This window comes from Channa argus, chromosome 3 (assembly GCF_033026475.1).
Source record: "Channa argus isolate prfri chromosome 3, Channa argus male v1.0, whole genome shotgun sequence".
NCBI classification, from domain to species: domain Eukaryota; kingdom Metazoa; phylum Chordata; class Actinopteri; order Anabantiformes; family Channidae; genus Channa; species Channa argus.
In genome coordinates, this window is record NC_090199.1 from 8349432 (window position 1) to 8366738 (window position 17307).

General features: G+C 41.7%; 1 protein-coding gene across 4 annotated transcripts in view; it reads right to left on the bottom strand.

Moving 5' to 3' along the window:
* The window catches only part of LOC137123331 (protein sidekick-1-like), a 249897-nt gene that overhangs the window by 165751 nt on the left and 66839 nt on the right, over positions 1-17307 (bottom strand). For all 4 annotated transcript variants that reach the window (XM_067496874.1, XM_067496875.1, XM_067496873.1 and 1 more), the window contains exon 2: positions 2256-2412. In XM_067496874.1, coding sequence (XP_067352975.1) covers positions 2256-2412 — 157 coding nt within the window. The remainder of the gene's footprint in view (positions 1-2255; positions 2413-17307) is intronic.

The following is a 17307-nucleotide window of genomic DNA, read 5'->3' on the forward strand; positions in this document are numbered from 1 at the left end:
GGATAGACGCAGAAAAACTGGACATCGCTTTGGGGCTCATTATGAATAGCAGGACAGCCAAGTATTTAACTCCCAGGCTGTCAGTGTATGCTGCCAACATACACAAACCCACACACCAATACACATGCACGTAAATCAAAGACTCACACATGCAATTCCATCTGAAATAGGAATGACACATTACACAGCAGCTCTCATCCTAAAACAGATTTTGATATTGGACTCTTCCTTACACTGCCTCTCCTCTCTGCCTTTATCCCCATCTCTCTCTACACATGTTCTATTGCATTTCCAAATCAGTGTTTGCGGTGGAGCCGTCACTATATTTTGTTGTATTTCTTCCTTTATATATCTCACTAAACACAAAGTTCAGTGTTGACAGACCCAATCAATACAATCATTTCTCAGTCAATGTCTCGGGTCTGTGTGTGCAGTCAAATTTCCGATGTGAAGAATTCAGGTTTTAAGGCTCCTGCCGAACAGCTTCCGCTTCATTCCTCTTGCATCAATATCAACACAACAATACAGCTAGTTTTTTCACGTAGAACATGTCATTCAGATTCTGTCAATTTTTGTACTTTTTTATTCTCCTCATGATACGAGAGGCTAAGAACAGAGTGTGTCATATGCTGTGCAGATTGTAAAGCCCCTTGAGGCACATTTGTGATTTGTGAAAATGGGCTATACAAATATAATTTGATTTTATTTGATTAGACTTTTGTGTGTTGTGCTGTGCTGCCAGGAAGAATGGAATACACTGCCCAAACAAATGGTTTGGTACACTTGTGGAGACAGCCAAGAAAACAGTGCTGCAATTGCTGCCAAAGGGTCTTCTACAAAGTAGTGAATTAAGCAGGTGTATGCCATTGTAACCTATAGATTTCCATTTTTGATTTTGTTATTTGTGATTGAGTGTTGATTAAAGGCCAAACACAGGCATTTTATGCATTTCAATTTAAATCTATGACACCATCTGGGGTCCAAATGGTGGGGTGGACTAAATATTGTTGTACTTTATGTTTAAAAGAGTGAAAAAAATGTGGATACATGTTTTGCAAATCTGCAGTCCAATATCCACAATGTAAATATATGTATATTTAATCTTTGTTCCTTTATTTCTTCAAGTAAAGAGCAGACACTAAACATGAAGAGAGGGGATATGAAATACAAAGGTCCCCAGTTGAACTCAAACCCTGGTCACTGCGGTTATCCACCTCAACTATTCAGATATCACATATCACAAGTTCCTGTGCTTCAAACTGTAGAGGCATCAATTATTCAGCATTTTTGCTTTAATCATGATAAAATTACAATTACGTATTAATGCAGTTCTCCTCATCAGGAATGTTTTACCTCTGGTTTTAAGGTGATGATGTGGAAATTTAGCACTTTTATTCAGATTTCTTTGTACTGTTTCTTTACCTCAAACACACACACCAATGGCAGCAAGTTACCATGCAAGGCACCAACCAAAATATAAATGGGGTTTTCAGTCTTGCTCAAGAGCACACAGATAGGAAGGGAGAGGAGAAAAAAAGAAAAAGCACCCTGAGACTTGCAGAAGACCTAGTCTACCTCCCTACAATCAAATAACATTAAAGAAAGTACACAATGTGCAAGTTGTAAAAGCAGGTGTACAGGCACACTATCTCAAACTACCAATACCCTACCAACTCAGCAGAGCCAGAGCCCCCCCAGACTAAAGTAGCAGGAACGCTGAGAGCCGTCCAGACCTACACAATGCCTCCTGGCTTGTACAACTGCCTAAAAAAATGCTGGATCACCCTCTTCCTCCCTTAGTGTGCATGCATTCCCAAGATTCCCCCTATTTCTGAATGATGTGAAAAACAATTTTGTTTCACAGCTGCAGTTTGCCAAGAGGGATTGCTTAGCTCTTACCAACCAACACATGCAGGGACAGAAGGAGAGTGGCAGAAACAGAGAAGAAAAGAGGCACAGAGAGAAAAGCAGAGAAAGGAGCTCAGCATATTGATTAGTTTCGTCTTCCTCCTTAGACCATATACATATTTATGGTGCTAATGTAATTATTAATCTCACTTTGGCTTTACTGTCTAAACGCTTTGACCTTCTCTAAACACACTCCACCACTAACGCAGGTCTAATGTTGCAGCTGTTTTTCCATGCTACGTGCATGACTGAATACAGAGAAGAAAGGGAAAAGGAAAGGGTACAAAACAGACATACAGGAAGGACAAAACGTCAGACGCATAACGAGCAAGCCAGTGCTAACGGACCTGTACAGCGGTGTCCAGTCAGTGATGTTGCTGTTGTTGAAAGTCCAGCGGTACTGCAGAGGCCAGCTGCCCCCAGCCAAACAGGTCAGCACCAGTCTGTTTCCTTCCAACGACACCTGCTGCCAAAGTCCACTTCCTTGCAGATAGGGAGCTACCTCTAACAGAGAGAGAAAGGAAAACATTTTCATTTCATTGCTTGAAAAGAGTCAGAATTAGTCACGCTTCTCTAATAGAGCCCATGAATTCCATTCATGTTTTGTTTGACTTTGTTTTGGTTTTAATTTATTCAATATGCAATCTGACAATTCTGTAGTAATATTGGAAGGAGCCATTTAGCACATACTAAGGCAGATATTCTTTCCCGAACAACTGATATAAGAAGCATGTTAAAAAAATTCACGCCTGTTGTGTTTTGCTTTTTTTTTTTTTTTTTTTTTTTTATGTAAAATCACAGACCAGCAGCATGCACATCACCGCTTCAACGCATCCTATTTCCCAGTGTTGATGTGCATCAACGGTCCAGAAAAGCATCAATTCTATCACATTTACTCCCTAGAACAACATACCGTAACTTGACCACTTCTGCTGGGTGCTGCTGGCACCGTTTAAAGCACATCAGATGCTGGCATATACTGCACTTCAGGTTTTGCATAGACAAAGACAAAGTTTAAACTCTACCACTATGACTCAAACTGTTTTGAAAGGCATTTGAAGATGAAACTAATCTGTCAAAAACCTAAAGATGTGATGATGAAGTTTCTCACTAAAGCCTGACACAAAATCTTTTAGTATAATATGCAATAGCTTTTTACTTCATCCATTATTTCCCTATGTCAGGACAGTCGGTATAATCACTTATAGTACATTTACTGTACTTCTACTCCGTTTATATAGTATATAAGCAGATGTTGGCATATAAGATTATCATTTTTTTTTTTTTTTTGCACCATACGAAAAAGTTACCATAATGAATTGCACAGAGACTTGCAGTGCCCATATTGAACCACATGATAAGGTTGCTGTAATTACTTGCCCTGCCTTGCAAGGTACATTTACTGAAAAGCTCACCTGCAGTCTAAACAATGCCATGCAGTCTTTAAATCTTGGCTCAGGTGTTCAGACCTGGATTACCACCACACACCACAAAGCCTCAAGGCTAAAGAGTGTCCACAGATGTTAACTGCAGGAGAGTCGGCCCACGTTAAGGCCTGGATCCACTTAACAAAAATTAGGATCTGGGTATGAGATTGTTATGTGGGGTGGGGGAACTGAGCAGACGATGGGTTTTATTCAACCCGTCCACCATTCACACACATACACAGTTGCACAAACTGGGTTAGAAGTGGAAGCTTTATCTACTTGCTACAGTGTATGTATGGTCAGGTCCATAACTCAGTTTCACATTCTCTCTTTCTCTCTCTCTTTCTTCTGTCAACTTAATCTTCTCTCCTCCTCACCAGTCCAACTTTCTCAGTGCTGTGTTTCCTTCAGCCCCCTCATTTTATCTCCATTGTCTCCATTTTCTTCCTTGTTCCTTATTCCCACTGGATGTCTCAGGGCCACCCTTTCTCTTATTCTCCTTCTCTCTACTTCACCCTCTCCCTCTCTTGTAGATTGATAGCTGCCTGCTCTGTGCACAAGAGGAAAGTGTTCCTTCTAAGATTTATATGAGTTGAGTCTCTTTGTGTGTGTGTGTGAGGGAGTGTGTGAGTGAGTGTGTGAGTGAGTGAGTGAGTGAGTGAGTGAGTGAGTGAGTGAGTGAGTGTGTGTGTGTGTGAGTGTGTGTGTGTGAGAGTGAGTTTGTGTGAGAGTGAGAGCGAGAGAGTGAGAAATGGTGGGTGAGTATGCATGTGAGTGCAAGGATTTATTTGGAACAGTTTGTTTCTACAGGCGATGACTGGAAACGCAGACTCCAAAGTCATAGTTCTGACCAGCACCATAACTTACCACTACCTGCGTGTGTGTGTGTGTGTGAGAGAGAGAGAGTGGCTGAGATGCAGCCCTAACAGCTCACCAGATATGACCCTCAATTAGAATGGCTGATTCACATACGTGCTGTAAAAATAGAATGATGTGGATGTTTTTCACCTGTCTCCATCTATTCCACTTATCCACCACTTTCTTCATATTTTATACTATGTACAGCTGCATGGTGTGTTCACCCCCCCCCCCCCCTCCTCATGGCCCTTTAAGCCATCCCTTCTACTTTAAAGGGAGTCCATTAGGAGCTGCAGATAGAGAACACCACGTCTGAGAGGAACAAGGTCAGCTAACAGCATGTTTCACTCACTGATGTCCTCTGTCTCTGTCTTCTTCGCTGTCTGTCTCTCTGTCACTCAAAGTCAATATGTCAATCTCTCTCCCCCACAGCCTTCCCTTGTCTTAACCTGTCTTCCTGTCTCACAAGCTGTACTATCCAACCACCTGTCTGTCTATCAAGAGCACCTCCCCTTCTCTCTGTTCTTCCTTTCTTTGCTTGTCGCTCCTCAGTCCATCTGTCAAAATGTGTGTCAGCTCAAGGTCTCCTCTTTTCGTTTCTTTAGGAAAGAAAGTTGCCTAACAGAGAGATCGGCCTCCAAATGTGACAGGAGAGTCAAGAGGCAGATGCACACACATCCAGAGGCAACTGCATTCTGATGCAACATGTGAGTGTTTCTGCCAGTCTTGTGAAGCTGCTTAGGCAGACTCTGGTGAGGAATTCAATTTTGCCAGGGCGATGAGTGGTGTAATAGAGGGGAGAGGGAGGAGAGGGGATAAAAGGACAGGAAAAAAGGAGAAGGGTCACTGCTCCAAGGCTAGTGCACAATGACCCCACCTTCTCCATGCTTTGTGTCTCTCTGCATTCTTATAGAGAGTGAAAATTAAATCCTAAATGACTTATTTCACACTTTGCTTCATTACACATCAAAGAAGAAATCTTCTCTTTTACTGCTATGATGTGATGTGAGATGTTCACTAACTTTACATGAGTTCATGGGGCAGCAGCATCGGAAATGGTATTGATTTTTGAATTGAGGGGTTAAAAAAAAAAAAAAAAAGTCCAGTTTACATTCAGATATGCGCAGGGACCCCTGTGGCGTAAATGTATTTCAGAGTAAAAGAGCATGAATTAAATTAAAGCTGAACTCTCATTCCAGTAGTACCTGATATATATGTGTGTGTGCATGTACATGTACAGTGTGAGTTTGTATGTGTGTCAGGTCAGAATTAGGGTCACTCACTCCAGAAAAATCACTTTATCTTCATAGAGCTGAACCCCTGCTGTGTCTGGTGGGCAGAACCAGCTATAGTCTATGAATACTGATTTACTGATGGACTCTGTCTCGGTCTTACTCTCTCTCAAACACCCTTCAACATGCCTTTTTGACGCATGAGGTTGAAAGGGAGAAAATAACTAAATCAGTCTCTTTTATTACAACAAAATTTCATTTATTTTTCAATGAATAAATGGGTAAAAGTTGCATGGCTAAGCAGTTTTTTTTTCATGCCAACAGCAGGCTATTTGATTACGGGGTGCAAATGAGTTCTATTCTGGTTAAATCTAATAAGCCTGCCTGCGCTTGTTTCAACAGGCATTTAAAAACACTTAATTGGACTGACAGTGTGTGAGGCGAGAGGAAGAATTAAAAGATGAGTTTTTAGCATGTTGCTGCCAGTCAGAAAAAGATGGAAGGCAAAAAGGACTAATACATTAAATAATACTAATAGTAGGGGCTGATGCATTTAGTTTTATTTTCTAATTGAAGCCCTCTGTCAGGTGAGGTGAAAACATACTGTGTGGATCAGATTTGTGCATCTGAAGTACTTAAAAAGTGTCACTGATGCTGTTAAATGCTCGTATAAAGCTGAAGTAATTAAACTTACTGTCTGCAGCCTAAAATGACTCAACACTCCAATCATTATAACCCTTTTTCTAAAGTAGACATTCTTGACAGTCATAAAAGGAGCACACACACTGTACTACAAGTACAATGTTTAACACACTGGTTAATGGCTAGGCAATGATTACAGCCATGTCATGAGGCAGTCCTGATACTTATAGGAATAAGAATTTACAAATCCTGTATCAAATATTAACCGGCAACTTTCAATAACAGTTTGTCATGCAGCCATCAAGACTGGAAAGTTGGGAAAACTCGAAGTTTGGAGGAGTTAGCGGATGGCAAAACATCAGCACCTAGAACTAAAAAGTTTGCAGATTGAGCTGGAGGTGAATCAGCTTCACAAGAGTGAGGTGAATTTCATGTGAGCCATGGCTTTGACCTGAAAGCTGATGGAAAGTAATTCTCCCTCCATGGCTTACAGCGCTGTTTTTCTATTTAAAGCCGTTTTCATATTGCTCCCACTAAGCAGTGTTGACAGATCTGATTCCACATATAAAAATCCAACCTGTTTTACATCATCTGAATGAGAAAGATGGGCAACAACTGCATCAAAAGGCAAATCATTAGGTCTTAAACAATTCAACTCCTGAAGGTCAACATCTGCTGGTCCAGATTTGAAAGGTATTTATCAATATGTACCTCCCAGAAAATGTTTTGCTGTAATCTACTTGTTAATTAATTACAATATACATTTTTAACAAGAAAACAAAAACTCCAAGGAGATATTTTGTATATTTAGTTGAGTGCATTTGAAGGGGAGAGGACTCATTCCTCTAAGCAAGGGGTGATTTCCCCAGCCTCAGCTGATGTTTTCTGTTTGTCAGGAAGCTGGTGATCGACTGACAGATGGAGGGGTATACAGTCATGTGGGAAGGTTTGGCGGAGAGGATTTCTAAAATGATGGCGTGGAAAGTCAGTTGAAAAACAGGATCCTTGCCTGTGCCCCCACGGCAAATAAGGTATTGCAGCAGTTCCACGGCATCATCTACCAGTTCTCCATCTTTGAAGTCCACATACGTCTTTGTCCGTACCTCCTCATATGATCAAAAGGACCTATTCTAAGGACCTAAAATAGCACTGTCACATACGGAAGCAGGCATCGTTGAAAGTGTACTTCTCTGGAGCCAGGCACCAAAATGGTGGATACTGCCACTTACAGTGGTGCCAATATGGCAGCCAGTTTAACGTTTTTGAATCAAAACTGTCAAAGGCAGTATTAACATTTTTAGGGTATGCACAAAAACGTCCGGGGCAATGCGTCGCTCTACAGCAATACATAATTCATTTTATTTATTAAGCACTTTACATTTGTGGGCAAATATCAACTAAACACAAGCAGATTGGATTAAAGCAGGAATAAAACATTAAAAAAAAAACATATAAAACATAAATTAAAACAAACAAAAGAAAGTAGCAGTCCCATTAATACGGTTTTCTAAATAGAAAACCATTTTTTGAAACAGTCCATAGTGGTTACAATAGTCCAGCCTCGAGGAGACAAAGGCATGTACCAGCCTTTCAGCGTCACAGAGGGAGAGGGGAGGGGCGGAGTTTGGCTATGTTTCTGAGATGGAAGAAGGCAAATTTACAGAGGTGGTGGACAGGTGTTTGGAATGACAGGTGGGGGTGAAACTTGAACCCCAGGTTGTTAACAGAGTAGCAAAGGGTAATTATGTGGCCAAAAACTGAAATGCAGTTAATGAGGGAGGAATGGAGCTTAAGGGGGAGTAGCAATTAGAAGGGCTTCAGTTTTGGTGCTGTTCAATTGAAAAACATCCACATCCACGCCTTAATCTCCTCCAGGCAGCAGGTGAGAGCGGATGGAAGTGTCCTCACATAGAGCTGAGTATCATCGGCATAGCAGTAGAATAAGGCTCCATGCTTGCCAATGATGTGGCCCAGTGGGAGCATATAGATGTTAAAAAACACCGAATGGGGCCATGATTTGGATTACCCCAGGGCCACATACTCTGCTCTTTGTGAGATTAGAAACCGAACCACCCCAGAGCAGTGCCAGAAAATCCAGCTATATGCTATAGACGGCGAAGAAGAATTTTGTGGTCAACAGTGTCGATTGCGGCTGCGAGATCCAGAAGGATGAGAATTGAGGGGAACCCTGGTCAGCAGCCATCAGGACGTCATTGATAAATTAGAAGTATTATTATAGAGAGTGGATGTTTACATTTAATTGCCAGACATTCAAAGGTATACAATTTAGAGAGGGGTGAAAATTTTGGTACCCGGATGATATAATCAAGCTGCGCTGGACCGAACAGCTGACCACAGGGATTGAATGGTGCTCCCGGTCTTGTTGTAAACCACCGGCCGGAGCCTCTCTGGACGTTGAGTGGTCAACAGAGGAGTCCCAGTTGTTTAATGACTCCGATGTCTGATGGGATGCTGTGGTTGTGGAGCATGGCGCCAGGTGGATATGAAGTGGTACCCGTGTACAAAGGTAGCCGTAGTCCATGTGCACACAGCTAGGCAGCTGCGGTGCATGAAAAGGGAGACCCCCCAAAAATAGCCGACACCGAGAAAATACCATAGCAGAGCTTGGGGACAGCGTCGATAAAGGTAGCGGATAGCTTGATAGCAAATACTAGCCCCAGGCTAGTCAACACAAGTAGCTAGCAACCAGCTATGGAGGCAACAGCCCGACAACAGCAGCAGGTAGAATGAATTAAAAAAAAAACAATGTTAGAGTCTGTGTAAAGTTCAGAAAACCGGGTACTAGAACACATCAGCCAATCAAACAACTTCTAAATAACATTGAGATAGCGCGGAGAAGCTGCAAACAGCCAAAGCCTGCATCCTCTCCCAGCGTGTTGCCATGTTGTGTTTTTTCCTGCTTGTACAAATGACTTACAAAGCTGTATTGTACAGGAGGGCAGTCTCCATCCACTCACCTGTTTACCACATAGGCAAACTGCACTTGGGTCCAGTTGGTGTCCTGTGACAGTTTGCACATTAAGCATTCAAAGGTGTGCCTTGCCACAGATCTTGGAGCAATAGGCCTGTGGCTACTCAGTCCTGTGATTGAAAATTTTTTGTGGACTAGGATGTAGTCGAGAATCAAAAGCAGCAAGGACATTATACAGTTTACTAAGGATATTTTGCACAGGACAAAACCTGTAGACTTTGTTCTGCATCACATACATTAAGACACTTAATTTAAAGCAGCCATTTCACTGTTCATATGTGTAACTCAGTATGGTTCAGTAAGACAGAGCACCTTTGTAAAATAACCTTTAACAGAACCAGTCAGTCTTGGTCGCTGCTATTTTTTGAAAGACACATCACACAAAGTGAATTAACTGAAGGACCCTACTAACCAAAGAAGAAGTTAGCAGAACCACCTGCTGCCTTTGATGATGAAATCAAAGTGGTTCTGACACTAACCCACTAGGCCACAGCTCATCCACTAATCCCAAATGGCCTCAGCTGAAGTGTAAAATAGAGAGTCCACAGGAGAACTGAACTGCTTAGGAGTAGGGGTCCTGTCTTGTTCATGAACAGAAAACATTTGTTAAAACCTGCACAGAAGTAAAAAATGGTTCCCCTGCCTTATGCATTGCGAGATCGAGCAGAATGATGGGTGGAGCAGAAAGGTGAGAGTGTAGAACAGATCAGGAGTTTAACTTATTGTTTTTCAGGTTGGCAGCTGCTTTAATTGAGTGCGTGAGAAAATGCTTATCAGATCAAAGCGCCGCTTACTGAAGACCAGGTAATACGCCCAACCTCTTTTTCTGCTCCGACAGCCAATCAAAACTCCCTACTCCAACCTCCTTCCTAGCCTGCCCAGTCATTGTTGGCACAAGCTTTTTTGACAGCAGTTTGTGAGGAGCTGACAGATAACTGATCCTGATGTTCTGATTGGCAGATGTCAGACCAAGAGAAACAAACACACACAAAGTGGAAGAAAACAGTGTGTAACTGTACACAGAGTTCAAAGTCAACATGCTTGACTTTGCTTCTGGGCGCGTTTACTTTTTTATGTCAAAGACAATGATAGTATAATGTAGTGAGAGATTCATAAAACACCCTGTACAATATCACGTTGTCAAGAAGACATCTGAGCTCAAATGTTATTTTTTACAGTCTGGGTTTAAAACAGCAGCATTTCAAAAGGAGCAAATGTGCACAAGTAATATTTAAATATGTTGACTGCTGCCTTTTTCTAGTTTGGTCCATAATTCTTTCGATAAGATGAGATAAGATCTTTATTGTCATTGAACATGTACAATGAAATTCTGTTGCAGGACGTCCTGATGGAACATATAGTATATGTAATCTATACAGTACAAAAGGAAATAAAAATATTTTAAAAATTGCAAATACTATTTACACGTCCACCACTTGTCGCCGGTGCCTTATATATTGCTAGTGACTGACCAGTGAGTAATTCTCTTAAGCACAAGCCAGACTGGGTTGTAAACTCAAAGTGGGATTTTGTATTCACTTACAAATGTTAGTTTATTGCCGTCTTTGGCATTTAATAATGTCAGCTGTGTATGTAAGTGTTTTTCCCACTTTTATCTAGGAAAGTTTTACTGAGAGTAAACCCTGAAAACAATCACACAGTTTTACTCATTCACACATGTAGGCAGCTTACTACAGTACATCCCCAAACTGTTCTGCTGGCCACTAAGCATCTCCACTGGAGGCATCGACAATTATATTACACTGGCATCAGACAGAATAATCACATTTGATTTATTGTGCTTTCTTCATCTACACTAGTTTTTCTGTGTACTGCTGTAGACTGGCCCACAGCATCCATGGTATCAGGGAGCAACGACAATAGCACAGGTTAGCGTTGTCCACACAAGCATTGTTTAACGTGGATGGACAGCACACCTGCAGAGGAGATGATGCTCAGATTGCAACATATAGTGTTATAGAGCTCTTAGAGTGTTGTGTTTCGAGGTGCACGGTCAGGGGAGCGCAGGTCCATCGATGGGGGTAATATTTGGTGCACTAGGGCTGTGGAGGAGGAGAATAAGGTAGAGGAGGATGATTGGGGGTCTGGGGGAGAGATAGGAGATTGGTGAGGGATGATGTTAATCAGGTGGAAGAGACTGTGATCAGTGGCATTTACGAGTTGGGCAACACTGGAGGGCACATCTGCTACGACATACACATACGAACTGCACGCACATAACAGGATCACACACGCACACAAAACTGCCAGCTCCTATCTCCTCATGAGCAGACAGACAGACAGGAAGAAAAAGGAGCTGAATTACAGAGTAGCAAGGGAGTAATCAGAAGAAACTAATCTGAAGAAAATACCACCAGTGTGGAGTGGTGTGCGTGCCACCTGTGGGGGCAATAGCGGTTTGTTCCTGAATCTGTCTGCCACGATTATCATATCACCTTCACATCACAGCCACAGGGCTTCATTCATACCCTTTGGACCCAGATCCACACAGATACTGAGAGATTTCACAAACCCAGCTGCACTCAGACATGTGAACGTCTGACAACATGACTTCAGGGTCTGTGTCTCTCAAAACACACAGAAACAGAACCATCTTTATAGAAAGGAAGGACAAACTAAAAAAGTACTGCGTGATTTTCTAATGTGTAAAGAAGTGGACCTAAGAGAAAGTGAACACCACTTAATACCCCTCATTCCTTCTCTTGCTGTTCAAGCTCCTCACTTCTCTTCTTTGGCTCTTGAACTTTAACATACTAATGAATTTGACTGAGTGTTGTTTTAATGTCCGTATCCCTTCTAATTTTCTAGAATTCAACACTGGTTCTCAGATATAAGGTGCCACCCTTTCTCTCCTGTCCCTATTATGACTTATTATATTATGTTTTTTTTCCTGCCTGTCCTTTACCAAAGCTCAGGTGCTGTCTTTTGTCTATGTGGAGTGCATATGCCTGGGCACCCTCCACACACCAGTCTGCACGAGCCATCATTCCCTCTGACAGCTGCCACTGTCCTGACCTTGGGCACTGTGGGCTATGTGGTTTTGAAGTGACTGACGAATCGTATCCTTTCATTCATTATTGAAGGTGGAGATCAAAACCGTGGCACCCAGGATTTCACCGTGACAGACCGTGACCAGACAGAGGTAAAAAGGGGTGGGAGCGGGAGGAGGATGTTGAAGAGGGAGAGGAGAGGGTCGTCGGTGCAGAGACGTGGAGGTGAGAAGTGAGGCTGAGGTTTGGGAAAACGCACAGGGACCAGGAGACGGAACAGAAGGTGGAGCATTTCAAACTGTAGCGTCACTTTTTTTGTTTTACTCTTCACTCTTGGTATTCAAGCCTAAATTCACCGATCTTGAGGCTCAACTGTGTCGAAAGCTAGACTCAAAACAGACTGCAAAGATCTAAAAAGATTAAAAAGTGAAACTCTACCTTCTAATGCATTCATATCTGCAGTAAAACTTTTAATGATCATTTGAGTTTATAATAGTGATGAAGTTAAAATGCATAGCTTGTTTAAACCCCCGTGAGCTTGAGTCACTGGGGTTGTATGAGAGTGGTCATATTGAGAAGGGGTCTCACCTTTGGGGCATTCCAAACACGTAGTCTAAATACCACCTGCTTAAAGTACCATCCTGACTACGAGACAGGTTCACACCTCTTGATAAATTAATTCATGTGAATCCAACTACTCTCACAGCACTCAACGCCATGTGACCACAACAAATCACGTGTGAGCTCTAATGTAAACAACAGCCAAAGGGTTAAATGCAGAAGAATTTCTTTTATTTTTTTTATTTTTTTTATTTTTTATTTTTTTATTTAATTTAAAATAGAGTAACTGGATGAATGTAGATGTGAGTAATGCCTACTTCTGAACCTTTAGAGAGTGAAAACAACAAAGTGTGCTTTCACACCTGAAAAGACATTGTTACTGTCAAACCACAAAGGAAATATATCTCAAGACTGAACTCAGCCCTTCAGGGAAACAGCGATGAGTGTGGTGATAAGTTATTTATGCTGCGCTTCATTTATACTGGTGCCAGAAAAAGAAAATCTGGCAAGCACCAGAAGCAGGTCTCCAGTGTCCTTCCTAGCTGTGCACTCTGAACTTTGTCCCAGCGTCTTTAGGGTTTCATGTCTCTTTCCAGTCTTTTATCAAATCTCCCTTCATCAGCCTCCACCATCCTCACCTTTTCTTCACCTTTATCCTCTTTTCAACTGTGCTCTGTAGCATTGATTTTGAGGTGGACTGAAGCACAGCTCTCTACTGAAAAGAAGTGCATGTTGTGTCCTCTGGCACTGCCATTTACCTATTACCTGTGTGGGTGTGTAAAACAAACTCTTCTGTAATAGCTTTAGATTTCACTTTCCCAGCCTGCTTTTCACCCCAAGTCATTGGATGTCTTTGTCCCTCCAATCTTGTCTTAACACATTTTATCTCATTTGTTGTTGCCAGGTATGCTGGAGGCGTTCGGTGCGCATGCGAGTGTTCGTCTCTCTTTATTATGGCATGAGTGCACGAGTCCATATGCTTCATGGAAGCAAGTATGTGTGTGCAAATGTAGAGGTTTACTTCCTCTACTTCCTTCTCTCCACAGTGACAACATCTGCCACCAACTGCAACACACACCATGTCGTCCCCATCTCCCTGATTCTCCCAACAGCCGTCCCTCTCTCCCTTCCTCATCAGACAAGGGCAGCTTAGTGACACACCATTTGAAGGGCAGACTTCATCTCAGTAAACGTTCTTCTTACAGACTCAAATTAATTCAATAACACTGACAAATGTCCTTGCCGACATACAGTGTGACTTTCTTTTCTGTTTACTTAAACATACATCCTGTACATAAATGCGCATAGAAGGTCATATACATCCCAGCACAGATGATTCCAGTATACAGTAATATCAAACAAGTCAGCTGAGAATGATTAAGAATTCCCAGGCAAAGAAATGTCTAATGCATTCAGTATGTGCTCATTGTTTGCAGAATAATTTATTGTTTAGTTTGTCGGGTTCTCTGCATTTCACTGAGCCTGTCAGTATTTTTAGATCTTGCTTGGGTAAAAATTTTAGAGATACCTGCAAGTATTATCTAAAAAGGTAGTAACATATTTAATCATCCGTCAACAACATTCTCTGTGATAAACCGGAGAAGTGCTTCTTTGCATGTATACTTTTCTCATATTCACCAAGAAAGACGTTAGTAGCAGCATTCATCCCAGTTTAACAAAGGGTACAGGGTGGTGGGCGAGTCAGTCACTAGTTTCTTAATTTTCTCCCCATCAAGCAAAACTGATGCATGAAGCCACGTGTTTTCTAAAGCTCGTATCTGGTACAACATTGCATAGCACTAATATTCTTGGTAGGAATTAGACCAAACTACACAAACACGTATGACTAAATTCAAAGGGGGGGGGGCATTAACTTTTGAGAGCCAGCTAACCAAATTCTGGACCTGGGCTCAGGAGGAAACAAAAACAACATTTCATGAGTACTCAGGATCGGACAGATAAGAAAACAGTCATCAGCACATAATGAAAAGAGACAAGACAACTCATTTAAACTCTGCATAACCTGAGCTCAAGTCAGGTTAGATACAGAATCACACTGGGAATGTTTATCTGTGTTTATGACTTGCTGCATCACTGGACTGAGATAAGACAAGCTAATTTGATTACACTATTATTTTATTGTCCATTTCCAACTCTTGTTAAGAGCTGCTCTGTTATTTGATAATGGCTAATGACTCTATGCTGTTTGGAAATTAAATCAAAAAGCCTGAGATTGCAGTTTCTTTGCCAAGGAAAATTAAAAAGAATTTAAAAAAAAAATCTTCTTCTGGTTTTTAAATAACTAGCAGAATCATGGATCTGCTGAAATAACAGATCTACCTGATTTAAACTTGCCTAATGCTTCTTTATTCCGAGATAGTGTTTTGAAAATGTTGAGGTTCTGGCAGTTCATCTATACACTCATACCTGTGTCTCAAACCAGTAATTACACCAAAACAAAGATGATAGGATCATCCTGCTAAATAGCCATGACAGAGAGTTCTAGTTAGTAGCAGAGAACTTGGAAAAAACGAGATTAAAGAGAGAAAGAGCCCAATTACAAAAGATTCTCCAGTGGAGAGCAGAGGATACCACAGCCCCTCTATCAAAAGAGGGTGAAAGAGAAAGATGTTTGAAAACTTCAAAGGTAGTCAGGAATTCAAAGTTCAGAGTTTCATCTGCCTGACTTTTCTTGCAATTTGTAAGTCAATGTGGTGTGTGTGTGTGTGTGTGTGTGTGTGTGTGTGTGTGTGTGTGTGTGTGTGTGTGTGTGTGTGTGTGTGTGTGTGTGCGCAGAGGGAGCCAAATGATACTGTAGATCATGCAGGTATCTGACAGTGGATCCTTACTATGTGTGACAGTGTGGATTTAAAATATGTTATAGAAAAAAGACATTTTGTATAGAGACACAGAGCAAGCAGTCATTGCCATCCTTGTCCTTGATAATCCAGCTCAGCTCCAGATAAAAAGAACAAGAGATTTCAGGTGAGTACATACACCACCTCTCACCCCGCTCAACTCTTTCCTTCTCACTTCACTGAACTCCTCACTTCTCTTCGATTCTTCCTCCTCCTCCTCCTCCTCTTCGAGCTGTAACCTCCCTCCTTTACTTGTATTCCTCTACACTTTACTGCTCTGCCACATCATCTCCATCTAACCCAATGGCTCTCCTCTGTTTCATTCCTTCACTACCATGCTGTCAATTCGCATTGCAGCCGGATGATGAAGCATCCCATCAGCCCCCAACACGCACACGCACGCACACAACCACAGTCAGCATTTTTATTCATTCATTCCACCATTTTAATCTCTTAAAGTTTCTTGATTTCTTTTCTTTCATCAGTTATATCTCCTATTATGAACAAGAGTGTCCATGAAGAAATACTGTACACACACAGCACAGATACAAAAATAGCAACAAGTGCATCGATAACAAATGTTTAACACTCACACACACACAGATACAGCTAATCTGGCGTCTATCTCAGCTGTGCAAAACAAATTGGTGCAGGTCAGGACCTTCTTTTCTTTCAGACTGTTGATGAGATAAACAAGTATTCTTTCTCCCTCTCCCTCCCTCCCTCGGTCCTGGTGACACCATATGCCTGTATTAAACGTGACACACTCGTTAATCTACATTCACTCAGCCACTGCATCTCCTCAACCTACGGATACAGGTATACAGACCTGAGCCAGGAGAGCTCATGAATAGCAAAGCCACAACAACACTGTGATTCAAAGAAATGGCCTTTACACCATCAACCCCACTATTGGCTGCCAGTAGGGAGAGACAAGGGGAGATTGATCGAACATAAAGGGTGAGAGAGTAAAGTGATATGTGTCTGGGAGAGAGAGTAATTGAGTGTGTGTGTGTGTGCGTAAGCAAAGCTATGTGTGCCAGTGTTGGGGAAAAAGAAGAAGAGAAATGGAAGATATTATATGAAGTTATTGGAAAGAGAAAGAAAAAGTAATTTCACACGCAGCCCATCTGCCAGTCTGTCTGAAAGGCTTATGGGCGCGCATGATAAACAAACTTGATAAACGAACACATACAACAGCACTCTCGTTCCTCCCTCAGAGACACAAACACACTGCATGTGTCCTGGGGTTTGTGTGTAACAATAAAATGTTAGCGGTTTTGCTAGCGGAAAAGGTCTCCTGCTTTGAAACGAAATGGGGAGCTATAAGCTATTGTGACCATAATAAAGAGGGATTCAAAATACACATGTTCAGCCTAACCTGGAAAATATTCAACATAATCTAGTATGTCTTCACCCGTCCATTTCTCTCATAAGCTCACCCCTTCACTCTAGCTCTTCCTCTGCAGTGTGTTCTACAGGAGAATTTATAGTGGGAGTAAAAAATGACCAGAACATTTTAATGTTTTGGTCTTTGGCATGGTGACACCTCCAGCTCTGGCACAGGCTGACAAGGCATGCATAGCTGGCAAAAAGAATGTTCTCCTGTGATTTGAGAAGAGCAGTCAATGAGTGTTTATGAAAAAAAAAGTCTCTTCATAAACTAGTTATGACAGCCAAAACTCTGGCCTATAAACCAAACGACAACAAACTCCAAGCTGCACAACTCAGAGTGGCACTCATTTTGTTAAGCAATGAAACTGATAAACAAAGACTTTAGAGGAAATTATCATTTTAAAAAGGGGCCGCAGTATTTTA